This window comes from Triticum aestivum, chromosome 3A (genome assembly GCF_018294505.1).
Source record: "Triticum aestivum cultivar Chinese Spring chromosome 3A, IWGSC CS RefSeq v2.1, whole genome shotgun sequence".
In the NCBI taxonomy this organism is placed as follows: Eukaryota; Viridiplantae; Streptophyta; class Magnoliopsida; order Poales; family Poaceae; genus Triticum; species Triticum aestivum.
The window spans coordinates 322,208,135-322,225,858 of record NC_057800.1 but is presented as its reverse complement, the minus strand read 5'-3'; the positions used below and the strand labels follow the sequence as shown (position 1 = coordinate 322,225,858).

At 47.9% G+C, this 17,724-nt stretch overlaps 1 protein-coding gene across 4 annotated transcripts in view; it reads left to right on the top strand.

The window, feature by feature from the left end:
- Positions 1–232: 232 nt before the first annotated feature.
- The window catches only part of LOC123061238 (uncharacterized), a 32,542-nt gene continuing 15,050 nt past the window's right edge, over positions 233–17,724 (top strand). For 2 of the 4 annotated variants that reach the window (XM_044484241.1, XM_044484240.1), the window contains exons 1-7: positions 235–790; positions 885–947; positions 1,535–2,242; positions 4,100–4,234; positions 5,057–5,140; positions 9,213–9,269; positions 9,391–9,477. In XM_044484241.1, coding sequence (XP_044340176.1) covers positions 326–790; positions 885–947; positions 1,535–2,242; positions 4,100–4,234; positions 5,057–5,140; positions 9,213–9,269; positions 9,391–9,477 — 1,599 coding nt within the window. In that variant the 5' untranslated portion in view covers positions 235–325. Of the gene's footprint in view, positions 791–884; positions 948–1,534; positions 2,243–4,099; positions 4,235–5,056; positions 5,141–9,212; positions 9,270–9,390; positions 9,478–17,724 lie in introns of all 4 variants that reach the window. The other 2 variants (XM_044484239.1, XM_044484238.1) reach the window with 2 other exon arrangements.

The window sequence follows — 17,724 nt, the reverse complement described above, 5'->3', positions numbered from 1 at the left end:
CATGCAAATCAATGCAACGGCCAGAGCATTTTCACGATGAAGGGACCACACACGACTTGCAAGAGAAAAATTAAGATGAAGATGCCTCGGTTAGTTCATTTGGCCTTGTATAGATGAAAATAAAATAAAATTTAGGGTTAGGCCTTGTATAGATGAAAGGAGCGAGTACACAAGTTGTACATGGATGTCAAAAGACCTGTCCACCGACCGGCTTCGCCCGACTCGACTCGACTCCCCACTCCCCAGCCCCAGCCCCAGCCCCAACAGAAACCCCGTCCAGACTGCGCCGCTTCGGCCCCAGCTTCTCAATCGGACATTAGGAGGGATGGGGAGGCGCCGCCGGTTCACGCAGCAGCCCACCAGCGACGACGACGACGACGACGACGACGAAGCCGTCCCGCAGCCGCTCAGAACCACCAAGCCCACAGCCCCCCTCTCCTCGGGCGCCAAGAAGCAGCAGCGTCACCGTGCCGACGAGGACGACCTGGAACTCGAGGAAGAGGAAGAGGATGAGAAGGACCTGGCGGAGTTGAGGAAGAACGAGGAGGAGGAGAGGCGGGAGGAGACGCAGACCCGCCGCCGCAGGGGCCGCAAACCCAAGCGCCCCGCTGAGGAGAGCGACGAGGATTCGCAGGAGAAAAAGGCGGAATCAGAGGAGGAGGAGGAGTCCCGCGAGGAGGATAGCACGGAGGCGGTACCCGTCGGGCAACCTTTTAAGGTGACCGGCAAGGGGAAGAAGCAGCGGAGGCATTACTTCTCCTTTGAGTACGAGGGCAACACCTTCGAGCTTGTAAGCGGCCGCCCTGCTTCTATTAAACAAAATTTTTTTTGTTCGATTTTATAGGGTTTTTGGATGTTGTAAATTTTGTTATGGATTTGTGTAGGAGGACCCTGTGCTGCTCACGCCCGAGCAGCAGAAAGAGAAGCCCTATGTCGCCATCATCAAGGTCTGCAATTGGTGACACAATTTTGCGGTTTCTAAGATATTAGTACATTGACATGCATAGAATTCACATAGAGGATATGCTATTTTGTGTCATCTTTTTCCAGATAGTCACCGAAAATTTCTATGTTAGGTAGTTCATTTTTTGCTAAGATACTGAATTATTAGCTAGTTTTCGTAAATTTAACAATGTTTTCTTCCTCATATGCTTCACATTGCAATCAATTGTTGAAAATGGTCTTCTTCATTTAGAAGACCACATGTTCACTGTGCTCTCTGCTCTAGGCTTGGTTTTGGCTGCACTTTACCCTGTGGTGTTTTTTCCATGGTTGAACAATGCTTTTATACCAGGCTTTAGGTAATGATCTATGTTGAGCGGTTTTCGTACGGCCTAGCTTGCATTCTATGATTGGGGCTATTGGCTATTCTCAGTAGTTGTGGAGCCAAAATCCCTCATCTCTTTAGAGCTGCATGAATGTTCTATGAATGCAATTGTCCTTACTTCTGTTACCTCTTTCTGTTATCTATTCATCTCTGGTGCAATTGGTTCTTAATAATGTATGCTCATTTATTTTATTTATCATGGAGCAGGATATAACAGAAAATGATGGGAGCTTATCGGTAACTGGTCAGTGGTTTTATAGGCCAGAAGAAGCTGACAAAAAGGGTGGTGGGAATTGGACAGCAAGTGACACAAGAGAGCTATTTTATAGTTTTCATATAGATGATGTGCCAGCGGAGTCAGTTATGCACAAATGTGTGGTCCATTTCATTCCACTGAACAAGCAGATTCCCAGTCGAAAGGAACACCCTGGATTCATTGTCCAAAAAGTTTACGACACAGTTGCGAAGAAATTGTGGAACTTAACAGATAAGGATTATGAGGATAACAAGCAACACGAAATCGATCTCCTCGTGAAGAAAACAGTGGACCGTATTGGACAGCTTCCTGACCGTGAACCTATAGATGTACCTGCTGACAGTACTGATCAGTTCTCAAATAAACGCGGTCTACGAAAGAGACCTCCGAACCCTTTAGACGTGTCGAAAGATACAACAGGCAAACCCGAGCAATTCATAAAAGCAGAGACACCTGGGAGTGATAATCTAAAGCATTATGCCATCCTCGCCAAATATAAAGCTGTCACTAACGCCACTTATCGTGATAAGTGGCTTGATAAACTAGTAGACACTATTCCATTAACATCAAAAGAAGGTGCTGAGGCTTCTCATGCCGATGCTGGCAGTGTGGCCAAAATTTCAAATAGCTCTTCATCTGCAAGGGATACTAGTTCAAGTGTAAGTTGCTCCTTTCTTGTAACGAGAATTGTTTACTATTGCATGTCAAATTCATAGTTAGTAGAAGTAGTAGGGATCTACTATGTAGGTATATTAGGATTAGAAAGTAGAACATGGTTTCTTAGAGTAGCATTACATGGTCGGGGGTACAGAACATTTTCTCCGAAACTTGACAAAATTCCACTGTGAACATGAAACTCATATCCTAAAACGGTTTTGAGGTCAGCAAATCGATACAAGATACATAGGTGTCCTAGTGAACCTTGTGGGTTTATCAGCTGTAATTCTTATTGTATATATACAATAGTAGGTAAAATTGTAGGTATCAATGCTGTCTGGGGAACCCGTTAAGGCTTGTTGAGGTTTTAATGGTTTAGAAGTTCTCAAACAATATGAAACAAATACTGAAAAATCACACCTATAATATAAGATGATCCAATGGAGCGATTGGGAAAAATATGAGTTGATGTGCCCTTGGTAAAAATAAGAATCATAAAGTTGTTATTTTTCATCTAGGGTACACAAAGTTGTATTTTCCAATCATTCCATTGGATCATCTTATATACCTGGGTCAGACTATTCATCTCTTCACCCTTCTCTTATTACATCACTACCCTACATTTTATGTCTTGTAAATTTGTCTTACATCGGACGTGAAAAGAGAAGGTAAGAAAATGTGTGTCGGTCGAAAGAGATATTTCACGTGACGCAAAATCATGAACGTAAAAATATAGTATAAAATATACATATAAATGTAAATTTTGTGGTTTTATGACTCATATCTTCTCTTATATCGAATTTTGCGTAGTGAATCAATATGAATGTAATTATTCGTAAACAAATGTAAATTCTAAATGTAATGATGTAAAGAAAACCATGGGTGTAATGCTATTCATCACCCAGGGTGCAGAATAAGTTACTTTACACCCGAGGTTTTTTTACGTCATTACATTCAGAATTTACGTTTGGTATACGAATAATTACGTTCATATTCAGAATTAATGTTTGGTATATGAATAGTTACGTTCATATTGATTCACTACACAAAAATTGCTATAAGAAAAGTAAGATACGAGTCATAAAACAACAATAGTCACATTTATATGTAGTGTGATAACATTATTGGATTGTTGGCCGTTGTATGACTTAATCCAGTTAGGTATCTGCCATATATTGTTTCACTAGCTAATTTCATTGTGCCTGTTGTCTGCTAAACTGATTCTTCTACTTCCTACATATGAAAAGTTTCAGTTATAATTATATTTTGTTATTTACATATTGTTGGCATGTCTCGGTTATTTTTTCTATTCACATATTGTTGGCCTAATTCTTCTACTTCCTCTACAATTATTTCCAATTTTAGCTAAAAATATATTATTATCAGCCAACAATGTGAACTGTGCATGCTTTTCCTATGGCTAATTTTGGCATGCTAAACTAAGGTCCATCCTTTTGTCCTATGTTTACTTGTTAACAAAATAGTGCATGCATCTACACTTATTTGTTGAAACTCCTTTTCTAGTTTTAGACTCGAATTTGCGGTTGCTGAACCATGTTGTGCTGAACTTACTTTATAATCTGCTGTGAAAAATAACACAAAGGTAGAAAAAGTAGGTGAGCCAAACAGAAAATACTTAAAAGCTTAGGAAAGCTAGATTATCATAATCCACGTCAGTGCCAGACACAGCCTTAAAATAAGTTCTGGTTCTGTTCTGTTTTCATGCTGGTTTGTTGTATTCTCTTATTGTTGCATTTCATAAAAGATCTAGATGAGCCTTCTACTTGTTTCTTGGATCCCTGTTTTTTTATCCTTTATCTTTCCTCCTTGGATGGTTGGTAATGATCTTCTATTTTCAGGATAATGAAAATTCATATCCACCAGATGTGGTTGTTTCAATAATGGCCTCCTTAGAAAGGTCTACATATGACGCTCTTCATGCTGACTTCCAGAAGTATAATCAGAAAATGAGAAAATTAGAATTCAACATCAAGGTACATAAGTATCCAGAACTTTGTTTTGGCCTATGTTTCTTGGGAACATCTATTTTCAACCTTAAATGCCAAAGTTGATATGATTATGTCCATATGCTAGTACTGAATAACTGTAATGCTAGCTACTTAGGACTGGAGCTTCAAGAGTTCGCCATCATTCCCTCAAGATTGATAGTTTATTACTGTGGGTATGCATGTCTATGTCGATGGGCATCATATGTCTGCTCAACTAGCTAATTAAGAGGACTGGGGCTTCAAGAGTTAGCCATCATTCCCTCAAGATCGATAGTTTATTACTGTGGGTATGCATGTCTATGTCGATGGGCATCATATGTCTGCTCAAGCATTTCTCATCCTTCCACATATATTCATCTTACCTGGCATGGATCTTAAATATTGGGAAAACTAATTATTTCAGATTGTTCCCTATGAGTAAAAGTGTAAATTTAACACATAGAATCATGCGCAGTAAGATCCCAGCAGTTAGGAAAGTTAGGATTAGTTCCTTCCATAGGAGCCAAGTTATCCAGCTTCATATGACGGGGACATGTATCAATGCCAATCAAGATCAAAATAGTTGTTTTATTTCCTACCAATGCTTAGTCTAACTTATCCCTGAATTATCCAAGGATAATCCCAGATACATCATATTTCTTTGAAGGAACTATTTGGAAAATTCTATCGTTATTTTCATTTCTATGGTTGCTGTAATTACCATGCTACTATTTCATACCAATTAATGATATGCGCTCCTTGACAATTTATCATGGGATCTTTTGTCATATAGATCTTTAACTCATACTGTTTATTTTGGATCCGCAGAATAGCCCTGTACTGCGCAGGCGACTGATGAACAAGGAGCTTGACCCTCCAGTTCTTTTAACCATGTCTCCAGATGAACTAAAGGTCTAGTAATTGTTTCATGTGCTTTACATTTTGTCCTTATAATAACCAATTAACCATTTTCTCTATCTCCTTCACGGCAATAATTATATTTTGCTTGCTAGTGTTAAGGAGTATTAGTATTGGTCTAGGAGTCCGTATTGGTCTATATTTCCTTCCTTGTACCCTAAGTCTTGTGTACTATATATTTGCTCTCCAACCATAACATGGTATCTTGAGCCTAGGTTTAGGATATTTTCTCCGGACGCTGCAACTCGCCCGCCCGGTCGAGTTCCTCTCCTGGTCTCTCTCCGTCGATCCTGTTCTCAGATCTTCTGGCGTTTTCTGTGACAAGAGGCGTAGGCCTTCAGAAGCTCCAGTGCATAGTGGATGGCTAAAGCGTGTTGATAATGTCAAGAGAGGCCGGGGTAGACCAAACTTGACATGGGAGGAGTCCGTAAAGAGAGATCTTAAGGACTGGAATATCATCAGAGAACTAGCCATGGACAGGTGTGCGTGGAAGCTAGCTATCCATGTGCCAGAACCATGAGTTGGTTGCAAGATCTTATGGGTTTCAGCTCTAGCCTACCCCAACTGTTTGGAACTAAAGGCTTTGGTGTTGTTATCGTCTATTTATAGGCCTCCGTTGATCTGCCACTTTGGGATCGATTCCCCTCTGCCTCCCTGGTCAGGCCGCCTCCTAGGTCTCCACCGAACCCCTCGGCATGGGCCCACCATCTCCTGCACGCCCAGTCGCTGTCGCCATCCTGCGTGTCAGCATGCTCCCGCAAGCTCGTTCGGCTCCATTCCTGATCCAGGCCCCGTGCCTTCGATCGAGCAAATCGTCCGCGATTGGCACCTGTACGAAGCACATCCCCATACCCACGCAGCATGCCGCCCAGATTACTGCACCCGCTGGAATCTCGCCGCCTCTATCGTCCTCCGCCTCGCAGGGTGCTCCCGCCCGCTGTCCTCATACCGGAGGACACTATTAGGAAGTATTACTATTGGTCTAGGAGTACTTATTAGACCATGTTTCCTTTCTTGCACCTCAAGTCTTATGTACTATATATATGCCCCTTGGGCCTTGTAATAAAGATAAGTTGCTTTCATAACATGGTATCAGAGCCTAGGTTTAGGTCTCCCTCGATCGATTCTTGATCTCGTTCCTGCTGTTCTTGTTCCAATCCGCCTCCTCTGTCGATTTGAGCTTCCAGCTCGATTGAATGTTGCCCATTAGCTTCCACGTGCCAAACATCTTCGAGGTCTAGATCGCCTACAAGTCCATGGTTGGGTTGGGCCTGGTTGGCCGATGCACAATTGAAGATCTCCTAGGCTGGGCCTGTTCAAGCCGCCGCTTGTGCGTGCTGCTGCTGCAGCTCCCTGGGTGACCTCCTTATGCCATGCGAGCCCACCATACCTTTGTCTGTCAGCCTTTCACTGGTCCTGATCCTTTCTATACAGCTTTTGTGGCTGTTTGCCCTTGTTGTTTTCTTTAGGATTTTCTGGACTCTTTTTGCATTATCGATCTACGCCCATTGTGCCTTAGCCGCCGAGCTTCTTTCGCCGTCGGTTGTCGTGGGCTATGATTTTCTGTGCAATGCTTTATTCTCTTGATGTGCCATCTTCCTTTGACAAACTATCTTCTCTTGATACTTATCATGTATCTTCTAGTGGTGTGGTGTCTTCCTGTGATGTGCCACATCACATCTCTTCGTTATCCCCTTTGGCTTGACTCGACAGATTCTGAAGACTCTTCATGCTACGATGACACTCTCAAGACGCGGATTTGGATTATCATTTATTTTTTCTAGTATTACACTTCTTCAAATGCAATGCTATTGCATACGCTTTGCATTTGAGAGGGGGGGGGGGGGGGGGGGGGTTAGGAAGTATCAGTATTGTGGTCTAGGAGTCCTTATTAGACTATGTTTCCTTAACTTGCACCTCAAGTCTTGTGTAATATATATATATGCCCCTTGGGCCTTGCAATACAGATAAGTTGCTTTCATAACAGACACGATCCGCACTGCCGCTGCCTTCTCAGAGTCTGGCCGCTGCAGCCACCGGCTGTACCGCAACGGTCCATCCGCACCCAGGCTGACCGCTTCACCGTCCATCGCGGCCCAGGGCAGCCGCACCTCCAGTCTGCCGGCCCCCAGCTTGACACATCGAGCCGCCGGGCCTCCTACTCCTTGCAGTGGTCCACCCTGGCGACCACTCCACCAGCGACTCGCCATGCATTGTGCTCCTGCTCCATGCATGCTATGCCCGCACGCCCGAGCACGCCTTGTGCTATTTGCTGGACGCTGATCCTCTGTTTCCCTTGCTGTGGAATTAGCCTTTGGGTGTGATTACTTGTGGGCATCTCACCTGTATGGCCTCCTTCGCAGTCTCCCCTGCAAACACGATGGGTCCTGCATCATTATCAGTATTGTGGTCTAGGAGTCCTTATTAGACTATGTTTCCTTAACTTGCACCTCAAGTCTTGTGTAATATATATATGCCCCTTGGGCCTTGCAATACAGATAAGTTGCTTTCATAACAGACACGATCCGCACTGCCGCTGCCTTCTCAGAGTCTGGCCGCTGCAGCCACCGGCTGTACCGCAACGGTCCATCCGCACCCTGGCTGACCGCTTCACCGTCCATCGCGGCCCAGGGCAGCCGCACCTCCAGTCTGCCGGCCCCCAGCTTGACACATCGAGCCGCCGGGCCTCCTACTCCTTGCAGTGGTCCACCCTGGCGACCACTCCACCAGTGACTCGCCATGCATTGTGCTCCTGCTCCATGCATGCTATGCCCGCATGCCCGAGCACGCCTTGTGCTATTTGCTGGACGCTGATCCTCTGTTTCCTTGCTGTGGAATTAGCCTTTGGGTGTGATTACTTGTGGGCATCTCACCTGTATGGCCTCCTTCGCAGTCTCCCCTGCAAACACGATGGGTCCTGCATCATTGTCTCGCGTGTGCCTCCTAGCTTCTATCTTTCTATGTCTTCGATGCGTCCACCACATTCGTTGCTCTTTCGTGTTTCTCATGCATGCAATTCCACCACACCATTGTATGCCAACCTCCTTTTCTGATCTTGTCCTTTCTATACAACTTTCGTGCCCTTTCTGGTCCTTATTGTTTCTATTGGATTTTTGTGCCCATTCTCTTGCCGCCGAGCTTCTTTCGCCCCCGGTTTCTTGGGCTACTTTTTTGTGCAGTGCTTCATTCTCTTGATGTGCCTGTTCTTTTGATAAACCATCTTCACTTGATACTTAATCTTCCTTGTACGGTTGTACCCCAAGTCTTTTGTACTATATATTTGCCCCTTGGGCTATGCAATAGAGTAAGTTGCATCCATAACAGCTAGTACCCGACTAGTACAGTTGATAGGGCAAAGGATAACAAGACTGAAACTTTTCTATTTAGTACAAAGCATTTAGCTTCTACCTTTAAACATGCAACATATCTTATGCAAACGGCTTTTGTTGGAACGAAAATAAATACAAAAAAAGCTTTAAATGATTCTGCAGAAAGTGTAAAATTTGTTTGAGATAAATATTAGACAATGAAATTAAGGAAAATGAAGAATTTATTTTTGACTTTGGCATAGAACTGGAATAGGGGAAGCAGGGGAGAGTGATGCTCGTCATAGCTTGATCTTGACGTGTTGAGCTTGCCATGACAGAGGGGAAGTACAAGGGCACATGCTCTGCGGCTGAAAGTGCATAGTCCAATGGGAGTAGAAGGAATCATCACTCAGGCGATGCATGGCATGCCAGTGATGTCGAGCTCTAAAGGTGGTTGCAGGCCATCATGATCATATGATTGAGAACAGTGAAAAAAGAAGAAGAAAATGACAGAGTGCATTGGTATCTGGGACTTGTTAGATGAATTATTTCTTTAACATTGCCTGTGCCATTGCCATGTTGGGTTCGTCAGCCACATCTATATCATTTTTTTGTTTTGGGTTCGGGGTGGATGTGTGTGTGTGGGGGGGGGGGGGTAGAAGTCCCTTACAACTGAGTGGGTTAAGTAGATGCATCCTAAATTCAGGGGTTTAAATAGATGTTCTCCAATTCTAATGGTAGCTGTTTGAGCATTTCAGGCTGGGTTGACACCAGCAGAGAAAACGTCTGAACCAGAAGAAGCAAGGCGATTGCAGGTATTGTTCATCAATTCAGTAATTAGTCAAAACTGAGTAAAGAAGAATATTCAGTACGATTACTAATTTTTAATGCGGAGTTATACTAGTGATTCTCATATCTTGTGTTTGTTTTAACTAGATGACTGACGCACGATGTGAAAGGTGCACAGAAAAGAGAGTAGGCATTTCTGATATTATTCATGCTGGTCATGGAGATCGATATCAGGTATTTAGTTTTTCATTTTATTTTCTTTATTTCATTTGGCTATCAAGATGGGTTTACATTCTCTATTTTTCTGGATGCCACGTTGGGCCTTTCCATTTTGATTGTACAATCTACAGGTATTCCGTTTTTAAAATAATATAATTCCATAAATGGATAAAAAGTAGTGCTAATTTTGGCATTGCAGGGAATGGTTTCAACTTTGAATAGTTCAAACCTGCCTCTAAACACTAGTTTGGTTGGTGCCTTTGTGGGCTTCCAGATCTATTCTTTTCCTTGCACATGCTTCCAGATCTCTTTAGGAGTGCTGGATTGTGCAAACCTTCTCCTATTTACTGCCATTGTTCACTGATTTGTTCGAGGCTCTTGTTCCTGTCACGAATATGCAGCTTGTATTACTAGGAGCCAAAGCCACCATATATAGATGTACATGAGAATGCCAAAAGGCAAGAATACAAAAGGCCAAAGGACATCATCAATATAACTCTTAACACCCCCCCTCAAACTCATGGTGGATCCACAACACTGAGTTTGGAGAGGTGAAATCTGTGTTGCACTCTAGTCTGTGCCTTCGTGAAGAAGTCTGCTAGCTATAACTTGGAAGGCACATACTGAAGAGCAATAACATGACCCTGCACAGTAGCACGCACATAATAAGCATCAAAACCAATATGTTTGGTAAGCTCATGCTTCACGGGGTCCCGTGCAATACTGATAGCACTCTGGGACAAGAGGGTGGTAGGTGTAGGGACAGAAACACCAAAATCCTCCAGTAGCCATCGTAACCAAGTCACCTCTGTCGTCAGAAGAGCCATAGCTCTCAACTCGGCCTCTGCACTCGAACGAGAAACTGCAGTTTGTTTCTTCGTCTTCCAGGCAATGAGAGAACCACCAAGAAAAACACAGTAAGCAGAAAGTGAACGGCGATCCTAAGGATCACTGGCCCACGTAGCATCCGAATAGGCCTGGAGCTGTAACGAGGAAAAGAGAGACGACGAGAAATCGTGCCACGAAGATATCGTAGAACACGAAGAAGTGGGAGCGGAAACAAACTGACTTAGAATATGGACAAGATAGCAGATATCCAGATGAGTCACAACAAAATAGACAGACTCCCATCAGACGATAACGCGTCGGATTAGAGAAGAGCTCACCATCAGAAGCGTGAAGGTTAACATTGAGCTCCGTAGGAGTCTCAGCAGTGCGCTCATCACTAAGAGTCGCACGAGCAAGAAGATCCTGGCTATACTTTTCTTGAGAAATAGAAAAGCCATTAGAGGTGGAGGAAACCTCAATCCCAAGAAAGTAATGAAGGGGACCAAGATCAGACATAAGAAACTGCTCACTAAGACGGGCCTTGGGAAAGGCAATGTACTCAGAATCGTTGCCAGTGATGATCATGTGATCAACATATAGAAGGAGAAGAGTGCGACCACGAGCAGAAAGGTGGACAAACAACGCTGGATCATGAGCATTGGGCGGAAAACTAGATGATGTGATGACAGAGGCAAAACGATCAAACCAAGCACGGGGGGCTTGCTTAAGGCCATATAGTGAGCGACGAAGACGACAGACCATGCCGTCAGGAACTGAATACCCAGGTGGTGGCTGCATATATACTTCCTCACGCAACTCACCATTAAGAAAGGCATTCTTAACATCAAGCTAAGACACGGACCAGTGGCGAACAGAGGCCACAGTGAGAAGTGTGCGAACAGTTGTCATATGGGCCACAGGAGCAAAAGTCTCATCGTAATCACGATCATGCTCCTGCTGAAAGCCACGAGCCACAGGACGAGCTTTATAACGCTCAAGAGAACCATCAGAGCGTCTTAATTTTATAGACCCACTTACAAGTGATGGGGCGAACATATGGGGTGGAAGAGAAACCAGGTCCCACGTGCTGGTGCGTTCAAGGACAGCAATCTTCTCTGCCATCGCAAGCTGCCGTTCAGGATGAACAATAGCATCTCAATAAGAAGTCGGCTCAAGAAAGGTCGAAAGACCATAGCGAGGAGAATACTGGGCAGGGGGCGGACAAGGCCGAGAGCGAAGACCATAGGTCGGTTGAGAGGAGAAAGACGACACACTAGAAGAAGAGGGCGCATCGGTAGACTCATCCACAACACGTGAACGGCGAGTATAATGGAAAGGAAAGGAGGTAAGAGGTGGAATCACTGGAGGTGGAGACGGGGAATCTATCGGTGATGAAGGTGGGGAAGGGGAAGGTATCGGTGATGAAGGTGGAGTCATGCGATGAGGGAGAAGAAATCGTAGGAGAGAACAACGTCGGATCTATAACAGCGGGATGAGTAGGAATATTGGGCCCAGAGAGAGGTGTATTCGGAAACGTAAGAAAAGAGATGTCCTCTGTGGAAAAGGCCGAGGAGGATGGACGCGGGTAGAAGGGACGAGATTCATCAAAGGTCACATCTTGGGAAATACGCATCCTGTGATCGACAGGATCCCAACATCGATAACCCTTATGCTCATCACTGTATCCGAGAAAGACACACTCAACAGACTGAGCGATCAGTTTGGTGCGTTCATGAGGGGCAAGCAAAACATAGCAAACGCAACCAAACAAACGGAGGGCCGAATAATCGGGAGAACGACCAGAATGACGTTCAAGAGGAATATCACCCTTTAGAGCAGCAAATGGCTGAATGTTGATGAGATAGGCGAAGTGGTAACAACCTCAGCCCAGAAATGAGGCGGCGATCATCATTGCAGGTGGCGTCTCAAGTAGGTGATGATTGTTAGCGAACGTCTATGTTTTTAAGGCGGTAAGGCGAGGCGAGGCGCTGGGGGGGGCGCCTCACTGCCTAAGCGCTGAGGCATAAGGCGAGGCGACGCCTTAGAGACTTGTAAGCAACAGAATTAAGTAGAATTTGGTAGGCATTAAGCAACTAGGCATACAGCCATACACACCTTGCAACTGATTGTTGTAGAGCCCCCATCCTCTTTGCACTTGCTTTTCTCCCCAACAGAATTCTGCATCAACATGAAGTCATGAACAAATATGTTAGAATAATGTATCACTTACCAGTGCACATTCCACAAAAAATAGAAATAAAAGTGAGGCAGCGAACAAAAGTGGAAAGAAAGATAGCAAGTATGAGTGCAACTGCAATCTGCAATGCATGGCATATTACATAACCATTAACCAATTCAAATGACACAAGTCCAGTAGTCCACATAAGACAAACAGAATAATAGATAATTCCAGCATAGCAAAAGGGATAAAGGTGGCCAGCTCAGCTCTCTCATGTCTCTCCACTCTCAAAGTCTCAATCAAAAGTCATCATCATCAAACTCATTGGCATTGGTGTTGTCTTCACCATCTTGGTCAACATTAGTTGGCTCTTGATCGTCATTGCTCACATCATCATCATCCTCAACGTAGTCTGAATCCTCCCCCTCCGCATTGGGCATACTGTTGCTCTTGCTTGTTGTTGCTGTACTGCAGAGGAGGAGGAGCTGCTGGACAGGAGGATGAGGAGGAGCTGCTGGACAGGAGGAAGAGGAGGAGGAGCTGCTGGACAGGAGGAAGAGGAGGAGCTGCTGGAGAGGAGGAACCGTTGGAGAGGAGGGGGAGGAGCTGCTGGAGAGGAGGAGGAACCAGATCTGCTGGAGAGGAGCCACTGAAGAGAAGGAGGGGGAGGAGTGTGTGGATTGGGGGCTGTTTCTCTCTCTCTCTTTCTCCCCTCTTACCTGTTGGCGCCAACATGATTCCAGTTTCCCGCCAAAACTCTGTTTCCCGCCTAAAACAGCTCCCCTGCCTGCCTGGCAAGCTAAGGCGTCCAAAATGGACTAAGGCAACGCCTCGGACGCCTAGGCAGACGCCTCGGACGCCTTATAGCTTAAGGCGGACGCCTTAGACACCCACCTAAGGCGAGGTGGACGCCTTGCCCTCGCAGGGCGCCCTGACGCCTAAGCGTCGCCTAGGCGACGCCTTAGGGACGCCTTGAAAACAGAGGCGAACGTGCTTCTGTAGTGGTCCTATTATTTAGGCTAGACTAGTGAGATTCTGTTGTAACAGCCTGTATATATGTACCCGTGTAACCCCAATCAATAAGCAAGGAAGTGTTACACGATCTCTCTCTCTCACTACCCTTGTTCAGACTCTAACATGGTATCAGTTTGAATCTCACGATCCACATCTTTCGCTGCTCCTCTCTCCTCCCCACCCTCCACGATCACCATAAGCACTTCCTCCTCTGTCTCCTCCGGCGACTCGGAGTCTGACGACCAGTTCCAGCTTCCTGTCGCCACCCAAACCCTCCCCACCACCCAGGTCCAGTCCCTTCGCATCCGTGACCATGTGCTGGTTACTCTGGATTTCGGGAAGGAAAACTACGGTAACAGCGATGGCTATTCATTTAAGTCTTCGGGTAGCACCACCAGATCTTCAACAAGGTGGAAATTCTCGTATTTCGTATGTACATGTTCCTGCGGCTCGGATGAGTAGTTATTTATATCGCGACAGCTATAAACAGTTCCTTGTTCCCGGCCTCTGGCGCCGTCAGTTCCTCTCCGCCGTCGCCAAGTTTGGCCTCATCGCCCACGTCGACGGCTCGCCGGCCCAGGCGACTTCCTACTGGGTTCTCAATGACTTCGCCGTCCTCTCTTGGTACAACGCCATCGTGACTCCGTCGACGTTGGAGATCGTCGTCGATCGCAAGGATACATCGTATTCCCTCTGGCGCTCGCTTCGCTCTCTCTTCCGTAGCAACCGCGACGCCCGGATCACCTACCTCCTCGACGAGTTCCACAACTTTACCCAAGGCGATCTCTTCGTCGTCGACTACACCTCCCGGCTCAAGACCATGGCTGACACCCTCCGGGATCTTGGCCACCGCCTCAAGGACCGCAAGCTCGTTCACAACGTGCTCTGCAGCCTCGACAAGCGTCTCCAACACGTCGTCCCGCACATGACCCGCAGCCGTCGCCCCTCCTTCATCAAGCTTCGGGCGTTTCTTCAGTTGGAGGAGCAGCGCCTCGCTCTCCTGGCGCGCGTCAACGCCCGCTCAGCTCTCCCCGCTCACGCCAGCGTGTTCTACGCGGCCTGTCCTCCGCCTTCCAAGCCGGCCCCGCCCTCCTTCAACCACGCACTGCCGGCACCGGCGGCTCTGCCAGCTCCTCTGGCACTCGTGGGCACCAGAAGAAGCGCAAGCAGAATCCTTCCGGTCAGCCCGGCTCCTCTTCCGGCGGGGGCGCGCCCGACGGTCTTCTGCCTGTCCCGCTCCTGCTGCAACGGTGGCCGACACCTTTCAGGGGATTCTCGGTGCACGCCCACCCGCTCCTGCCGTGCCCCAGGCGCACTCGGCTACGACCACTGTCTCGCCCTCACCACAATGGGATCAAGCCGCCCTCATCGCCGCCTTGAACCAGATGTCCCTGCATCCGCCCACGACACCTGGTGGCGATTGGATCTTCGACAACGGCGCCTCTTCTCATATGGGCTCAGGCTCTGGTATTCCCTTTCCCCCTCCTTCCCCTTCTTCTCCAACCTCGATCGTCGTCAGCAATGGTGCTCTCCTGCCCATTACCGGCGTCGGCTCCACATCCTTCCCACCTCCTCACGCCCGCTCTCTTCTTGAAATTCTTATCTCCCCCTCTCTTATTAAAAATCTCGTCTCTGTTCATGCCTTTACTCGTGACAATTTGGTTTCTGTTGAATTTGACCCTACTGGTTTTTCTATCAAGGATCTGGCAACCAAGATGATACTTCTCCGATGTGATTCTCCCGGCGAGCTCTACACCTTCACACCGCCTTGCCATTGCCCCACCACCACCGTCACTGCCGGCATGTGGCACCAGTGGCTCGGCCATCTCGGCGCCGCCGCCCTCGCCAAAGCCTCTACATATTTCAAGTTCAGTTTCGATAAAAGCACGACATCTCATTGTGATGCTTGTCACTTGGGCAAACATGTTAGGCTAGCTTTTAGTTCCTCTTCTTCTCAAACTAGTTTCCCTTCTGAGCTTTGTCATTGTGATTCCTATCTTAAGTGTATCCGGTTATCAATATTACTTGGTCATTCTGGATGATTTTACACATTATGCATGGACCTTCCCTACACGTCGCAAGTCCAAAGTTCATCCTCTCCTTACCCGTTTCTATGCCTATGTCAAAACACAATTTTCTCGCCCCATCTTAGCCTTCCAAACGGACAACGGCCGTGAATTCGACAACCTTGCCAATCGCACGCTCTTCGTGTCCAACGGCACTCTTCTCCGTCTACCTGCCCCTACACTTCCCAACAAAACGGGAAAGCCGAACGCATTTTACGCACTCTCAACGACGGGGTTCGCACCCTTCTCTTGCACGCTCACATGCCTCCTCCATGGTGGCTGAAGCTCTAGCCACATCCACCTATCTTCTCAACCGCAGACCTTGCAAGCCTCGTCTCCTTACCACCCCACACGAGCTTCTCCTTGGGCACGCACCTGAATTTCGCCACTTACATGTATTCGGTTGCCTCTGCTATCCCAATTTGCTCGCCACCACTCCCAACAAACTCTCCCCACGCTCGGTTGCTTGCGTTTTTCTGGGTTACCCCGATGACCGCAAGGGATACCGTTGCTACGATCCCCTCACTCGTCGCATCATCTTTTCCAGGCACGTCACGTTCGTAGAATTGCCCTTCCCATTCAAAACCCTGCCTCCCACACCCGCAACATCGCTGAATCAGCTCCTGATCCGCCTCCCTTGGATCACGTCCCCCCTGCATATGGGCGCCGCCCCAACCAACCCCTCCCGCATCGCCACCTGGCTCCCCCATGCAGCCCACGTCCACCCCTCCCAACTCGCAGCCCACCACGTCTGGGCCTTCCCAACCTCCCTCACCCGGCGGCCCATCACCTTCCACTCGGTCATCTTCCTCCTTCGCTCCTCCTCCACTGCCGCCTACCCATGCTACACACCCGATGCTCACGCGCGCTGAACACGGCATCTTCCAACCCAACCCTCGCCACGCCAATCTTTAGGCCACCGTCCTCTCTCCCATTCCCACTTCCGTCCGTGCTGCTCTTCAAGATCCAAATTGGCGCGCCGCCATGCAGTTGGAGTACGATGCCCTACTGGCGAACTCGACGTGGACACTTGTTCCGCGCCCGCCCAACACTAATGTTGTGACCGGCAAGTGGGTTTTCAGGCACAAGATGAACGCTGACGGGTCTTTGGAGCGCTATAAGGCCCGGTGGGTCGTCCGCGGCTTTGCTCAGCGCCCCGACATCGACTTTGGAGAAACCTTCTCTCCGGTTGTCAAGCCGGCGATGATCCGCATGGTGCTTACTCTGGCGTGCTCACGTGGCTGGCCCGTGCACCAGCTCGACGTGAAGAACGCTTTCCTTCACAGTGTTCTCGACGAGCAAGTGTACTGCTACCAGTCGGCCGGCTTCGTTCATGCTACGCGCCGCGACCATGTCTGTCGCCTCGCCAAATCACTATACGGCCTCAAGCAGGTGCTGAGGGCCTGGTTTCATCGCTTCGCTGCGTTCGTCGCCATCATTGGCTTCACTTCATCCTGCTCGGACGCATCCCTGTTCATCCTCCGGCGGGGTGCTGATGCTGCCCATCTTCTTCTGTACGTTGACGATATCGTACTTGCGACATCCTCGACACCACTTCTTTGCTCCGTCGTCGACAAGCTGCAACACGAGTTTGCCATGACAGTTATGGGCAATCTCCATTACTTCCTCGGCATCCCCGTACAGCGTACAGCGCGGGGGTTCTTCCTCAACCAGGACCAGTATGCCGACTAGCTTCTTCGCCGCGCCAACATGTCCCAATGCCAGGCTGCTTCAACACAAGTGGACACGGCCCCCAAAGTCGCCATTGCCGCCGGCGCCCTCGTGTCCGACCCGTCCGAGTATCGCAGCCTTGCTGGCGGCTTGCAATATCTCACCATGACGTGTCCGGATCTGGCGTACGCGGTGCAACAAGCTTGCCTCCACATGCATGACCCGCGGGACAGTCACCGCGCCCTCATCAAACGAGTTTTGCGGTATGTCCGCGGCACGCTCCAGCACGGTCTTCTCCTTCCCGCATCCTCATCGACAGACATCATCGCGTATTCAGACGCGGACTGGGCTGGGTGCCCTGACACCCGCCGGTCTACCTCTGGTTACTGCGTGTACCTTGGTGTGACACGCTCGTCAGCTGGTTCTCCAAGCGACAGGCCATCGTCTCTCGCTCGAGTGCAGAAGCGGAGTACCGCGCGGTCGCCAATGCGGTCGCTGATTGTG